This window comes from Phodopus roborovskii, unplaced genomic scaffold (assembly GCF_943737965.1).
Source record: "Phodopus roborovskii unplaced genomic scaffold, PHOROB, whole genome shotgun sequence".
Classification (NCBI taxonomy): Eukaryota; Metazoa; Chordata; class Mammalia; order Rodentia; family Cricetidae; genus Phodopus; species Phodopus roborovskii.
In genome coordinates, this window is record NW_026126511.1 from 3,639,766 (window position 1) to 3,646,426 (window position 6,661).

Consider the following 6,661-nt stretch of genomic DNA (forward strand, 5'->3'; position numbering starts at 1 on the left):
AGACCAAATAACTAAAACCACAGCTTTCGGTTCCATCAAACTGACAAGTTTTACAGCCTCTAGAGGAGAAAGTTTAGAACTGAAGGGAGATCATAGAAACATCAAGGAGCATTAAGGAGAAAGATCCTTCTAGGCTTACGGAGGATGGCAACTTCTCCATGTCATACATTGGTGGTGGTGGTGGTGGTGAGACGTGTGGTTAAAAATTGTTCTTTGGCAGCAGAGTTTCTGAGGCCTATTGGGAGAAGCGGATGGTGACTCTAGCAGACGTTCGCCGGCCTAGTCCACAGGCAGATCTCCATGGAGACTGTCAGCTGTGAATCTGACATTGGAGCAGCACCAGAAGAGCTCAGGGTAGGAGGGGAAGGGGGCCTGGGCTGAGAGAGATGGTTGGAGGAGTTAGCGTACACCCTGGGAAAGCATGTCAGACGTGATGTCTGTGCAAGCACAGAGATACTGCATAGGTACAATGGTAACACTGCCCCTCAGCGGATACTGCACTACCTTCATTAACTGCAGGCTAGAATCCCCATCTGTGGGGCCAGGGCTGGGGCATGAAGACAGTGGTCCCCAAACTGTGTCTTCCTAAAAACATAGTCTGAAGCCAGCCTCAAAAAGTGTCTTACTGATCTCAGAGGGTAGAAAAGATACCAAAAATATAGTTTTCCTTCATACAATTGTGCCCTGCATTTGGTACCCTCATGGCACAGGACAGAGCTTGTACCCTCTGAATTTAACCAGCAGGGTGTGGATGAGCAGACACCATGGGTCACGGCCGGCTGTGGAATATGCAGGATTCTGGGCTCAGGGGAAGAAAGAAACCGCATCTCCTCGTCCGGCTCACTGCCTGGACTGGTTTCTGTGTGCTGTTGTAAATGTAACACATGTTTTGTAAACTCAGGTCATAATTTTGGTGAGGTTTTATGGGAGAGTTTCAATTTTGTAGCCAACCCTCATTTCTCTTACAATTAATCTGTCTCCATTCAATGCCGGGTTGAGCTGTTGTTTTTCAAAACACCATGGTGGTTGTGTCTACCTGCAACTCGCCTTTCCCTGATACGACTGCTGCTTAAAATGTTCTCATAACACCACCTGGGGGCTGCTTGGCAGGGACAGAAGTTGTAATTCTGTTCCTCACTTTAAGTTTATTAACGAACCTAGTTCTGTTTTTTTTTTTTTTTTTTTTTTAAGCAATATTCACCACCTCCCTCACTCTTCGGCATGAAAATATTTTGCTGACATTACTGATTACTCTCTAACATATTCAAAAAAATATTTATCGAGTCCCTCTGGGTGTCATTGTGTCAGGCAGACGGGAAGTGACTTGTGTCCTGCATTGGAAGAATTAACAGACGGACTGCTTGTGCTGGAACCCTCCCTTCCAGTCCCCTCCCCTCTTCCCGTCTCCCCGCTCCTCTCCCTCTTCCTCCTTCTCTCATCCTCCACGCCCCCCATCCTCCTTCCCTTCCCTTTTAGCCCAAACTCAACTGAGAATGAAATATCCTGTAAGGTTCTTTCGGGTGCTACACAAACCGTGTTTGCATATTTTCTCCAGAAATAGTCTGAGCAGGTCGGAGGTCTCTTGACCACCTCCCGTGGGGACTGAGGGACTAGAATGCAGGTGCTGGTTTGATGAGTACCTCTCCATTGAGGGTGAGCCTCCTCCCCAGGAGAAGCCTTTCTTTTTCCACTGGCAGTGCAGGGACTCAGGGGTGTCAGCTCCTGCCTGGGTCCTAGCCCTAACCAGAAGCAAGTCCTCTCTCCCTGGACTATTCTCTCTCCAGCAGAACACAAAACGGAAGTAATTAATCTAAAAATGCCTTCTGTTCTCCCTTGAACTAAGTAAGACCTGTGAGAGTATAAATGAGAGCAGATAACAAGGAGGGCTCTGCTGTGGTTAAGTGGCCCCGTCTCAATACACGAAGAAATGGTTGATTGATTTAACTTAGTGCAAGATAGCAGGGACATCAACAGAAAGCAGAGTTAGCAAAGGATCCTGAAGCCTGCTGCGTCCCAGTACCTTTGGACATGTCTCATTTTCATTATTCCTGCATCCTGCGTGTGATGGTTTGAATGATAATGACTCCTATAGAATCGTTTAAAAATTAGTCCCTAATTGGTTGAAGTGTTTGGGAAGGACTAGGGGATGTGGGCTTGTTGGGGGAGGTGTGTCACTGGGGGAGGGATTTGGTGTTCAAAAGACTCAAAGAGTCCCTCCCAGCTAGCACAAGTCTCCCAGCCCCTCACCCCTGCCTCCAACTCGTAGATCAAAGTGTGAGCTCTTAGATTTCTTGACATTGTTCTTTTACTCTGACATCATGGGTTCTAACCCTTTGAACCATAAGTCCCCATTTAAAGACACTTGGGATTTGCCATGGTCATGGTGATTTGTCACAGCAATGGAAATCCCAGCTAAGACATTCAGTTGGTAAAAAATCCTCCTTCCTGCCAGGTTCAGGTAAAATAGTCCCACACCAGCAACCTTTCTGTAGTGGCCTCCTCTTCTGTCTCTTTGTGATCACAGTATCCTTGAACTATAATCTACCAAATGATTTACAGTTAACCATTTAACCTCATTGAGTGCTTATTATGTTCTGAATATACACCAACTGTTTTTCTTATATACATATATTTTCTGTTACCTGGAGCAAAGTTATATTTTTCCCTGTCCATCTCCTGATTCAGGCTTCGTGGTTAATACATGTGTGTATGTTCATCTCTTTGATCTGGAAGACTGATTAATCAGGGAGCCCTACAAATATGCAAGTGGATATATTTTACATTCAAAATATGTACACTCAGATAATAAGCTTGTAATAACTCACTCCTCTTTTCATAATCATAATGCTATACTAAATTTGCTGCCAAACTTTTTTAGGAAAGAAGATATAAGTTAAAATCGTTCCCTACCGAGTGAGACCCAATGAGATAAGGGAATTGCTGAGGGTCTTACAGTTGCACAAAGACTAAGGTGGGCTTCGCTAGTGAGGGTGAATTTAAAGGCCAAGCTATTAACTAGTGCATTGCACTGCTGACCCCACCCTAAAACACACAGTAAAGCGTCTCTGAAGAAATTAGGTTGGGAGAGCTAAAATCCTGACCTTGTTGCAACTCATGACAGCTTCATTTTCCTAATTCTGCGTTTGTGGATACGTGGGTCGTATGTGTGCATTCATCACCTGTGCATGTGGAAGTTAGAGGTTAATCTTGGCTGTCATGCCTCAAGCACCATCAACCTTGTCTTTTTGAGACAGTGTGTTTCCTTGGCCTGGAGCTGCAGAGCAGGCTGGGCTGATGGGCCAGCAATCCCCAGAGATCCCCCCATGCTTTCTGAGGGTGAAGTGATAAACATGTGCCCCTCTGCCCGGGTTCTTTACCTGGGCTCTGGGGATTGGACTTGGGTCCACAGGCAAGCACTTTACCAAGGAGACATCTCTCCAACCCTAAATCTACAATTTAAAAATTATGTTGTTACTTTTCAAATCTTCATTCTTTCATTTTTCTCAGGTAAATCAAGGCAGTTCTCACAAAGACTAACAAATAACAATTGGTAACATAGAAACAGAATGGCATCTAAATCCCACAAGCATGTTTTGGACCCAGCTAAGTCACTGGCTGTGCAGCAAGGTATAGGTTGAACAACTTTTCCTGGTTTTAGCACCTTTTGTAAATCAGAAGTACTAAGAGACATGGGCAGTGTTGTGAGCAGTTTAGAGACAACATCGAGCTGGTACGTGGAAGACTTGATGAATGCTGAATCTTTCTACTCTTAAAACGATTGTGACCACACCATGATCTGTTAAACAGCAGCTGCAGCAAACTTTTCCGTAGCTTCCCAAGGCTCTTTCTCTCAGTACTTTAATTCTCATGGAAATTTAGCTGTCATATTACTGTTGTTTAGGTGCTTTTATAGTCAGTCCCCTAGACTTCAATATCTTCCCCAAGGGGTTTCTTTTGAGATTAAAGAGAAAGCAAGAAGTGACACATTTGGGATGTTAGATCTATCCTTACCATCTGGCCGCTGCCTTCACTAATGTTTTCTGCTCTCCTTGATTGGCTAGGTTATTTTCACTGGACCCCGCCATGGCCAAAGTGTACTCTCCCATTTTCTTGCAAGATGAAACAATGAATGAGCCACTGGGCAATCCAGTCAATGATTCCAATTTCCTAGATTATGTAGCTGCTTTGGGGAACTGCACCGACGAGCAGCAAATCTCATTCAAGATGCAGTATCTCCCCGCTATCTACAGCATCATCTTCCTGGTGGGCTTCCCAGGGAACACCGTGGCGATCTCCATCTACATTTTCAAGATGCGGCCCTGGAAGAGCAGTACCGTCATCATGCTGAACTTGGCCTTGACGGACCTGCTCTACCTAACCAGCCTCCCTTTCCTCATCCATTACTACGCGAGCGGTGAAAACTGGATCTTTGGCGATTTCATGTGCAAGTTCATCCGGTTCGGCTTCCACTTCAACCTGTACAGCAGCATCCTCTTCCTCACCTGCTTCAGCATCTTCCGCTACGTCGTTATCATTCACCCGATGAGCTGTTTCTCTATTCAGAAAACTAGGTGGGCAGTGGTAGCCTGTGCAGGGGTGTGGGTCGTTTCTTTGGTAGCTGTCATGCCCATGACTTTCCTGATCACATCAAGCCCCAGGACCAATCGGTCTGCTTGCCTTGACCTCACCAGTTCTGATGACCTCACCACTATCAAATGGTACAACCTCGTCCTGACTGCCACCACTTTCTGCTTGCCCTTGGTGGTAGTGACGCTTTGCTACACAACAATCATAAGCACCCTGACTCACGGGCCTCAGACGCACAGCTGCTTCAAGCAGAAGGCTCGAAGGCTGACCATCCTGCTACTCCTAGTGTTCTATATATGTTTTCTACCCTTCCACATCTTGAGGGTCATTCGGATCGAATCCCGCCTGCTTTCAATCAGCTGCTCCATCGAGAGTCACATCCACGAGGCTTACATTGTTTCTCGACCCTTAGCTGCCCTCAACACCTTCGGAAACCTGCTGCTCTATGTCGTGGTGAGCAACAACTTTCAGCAGGCATTCTGCTCCATGGTGAGTTGCAAAGCCAGTGGGGAGCTTGAACAAGCAAAGAAAGACAGTTGCTTAAACTACCCTTGAGTCGTGCCATTTAGTCATGCTCCACGGGTCAAGCTCTTGACATGCAAGTGTGAAGATGATCTGAAACAGAATCTCCAGAAACCACTCAAGTTGTGGGTGGCGTTAAGTGCCTGGAATCCCAGTGCTCCTGTGGTTAGATGGAACTGCGGACAGGACAATTCCTACAGGCTCAAGGGCCAGCTGGTCGACCGCACAAGACGACTAACCTCAGAGAGACCTTGTTTCCAACAGGATAGAAGGGGAGGACCCATGTGTGAGGTTGGTTTTTGAGACCCACATGTGCACCCTTCACACACACACCCACATTAGTGGGAGCGTATCATTCACACATACACAACCATCAAATATCCATCCATCCATCCACCCATCATCCATCCATTCATCCATCCATCAGTGCCTCCCAATACTTTGTATACAACTACCAAGAAGTACTCTCTCAGTGGAACGCCTAGTAACTACAATATATTCAGGTCGTTATGAGCCAAGGTCCAGGACAGGGCTCTTAGGAGATCTTTGCAATATATTTAGGTCTTTGGTTGGCCAGAGAATGGGACACATGAGCATCAATAAAGTATAAATAGGATTAGAAACTATGAACCTTGAAGAATTTCTGTTGCCACCAACTTGATGGCTGCTTGTAGATACTGGTGTTTGTACAACAGCACTGGACCTCCCAGGGCTTTAGTGTGAGGCTGCCGACACCAAACAAACTGGAACTAAACAAAAGCCAAGGGCACCCTTTTATACCCAGTTTCCCATCTTTCAATCATCGGGGCTGCATTTACTGAAATCCTAGACTACCCAAAAGTATCACTTGCACCTTTTTCCATATATATATTTTAAATATCCGCAGGTATTCGCAACTTCTTTTCCTTTAAATTTCCTTTGAGTTTATTGTCCTGAGTTTCCCTTTCGGCTCTGTTTCATTCTTTACATTGAAGGGAGACATTAGAATGTAGTTGAAAGAGGACTGGAAAGATGGCCCAGTCAGTAAAGGGCCTGCAGTAGAAGCGTGAAGGCTTGAGTTTGGGTCCCAGATCCTGAACAGGAACACCCCGGGTAGTGACATGCACTTGGAATCCCAGCTCTGGACAGAAAGAAATAAATAGGCAGGTCCCTGGGGCCTGCTGACCAGACAGCAAAGCCTGTGTGCTGAGTTCCGGCAGAATAAGAGCTCCACACTAAAAGATGGAGGGTTATAGCTCCTGATGAACCACACCAAGGATGTCCTCTGCCCTATGTCTTCTCTGTAAGAGGCCATCTTGACAGTTGTTGAATTTATAAATCACGTGTAGTTTTATCGGTAATTTTCAACAAGTCCTGGGGGAAGAGGAGAATATCGATGCAATAGAAACACTTTTCAGCTATCGTATAGGAGTAGGGTCTACGTCAAATCTAAAATGGCCTTGGTTTCCTGGGAGAAGTGGCTGCCTTGATCTTTAAGAACAGTAATGGAAATAATGCCTATAGAAACAGCCAAAGTTATTCTTGGATTGTGCATGTGCTCAATTATCAGTAA

General features: G+C 45.7%; 1 protein-coding gene across 1 annotated transcript; it reads left to right on the forward strand.

The window, feature by feature from the left end:
* The first annotated feature begins 4,125 nt into the window (after window positions 1-4,125).
* Window positions 4,126-5,142, forward strand: Oxgr1 (oxoglutarate receptor 1). Its single transcript, XM_051195765.1, has one exon. The coding sequence runs from the start codon at window positions 4,126-4,128 to the stop codon at window positions 5,140-5,142; it is 1,017 nt and encodes a 338-aa protein (XP_051051722.1).
* The last annotated feature ends 1,519 nt before the right edge of the window (window positions 5,143-6,661 follow it).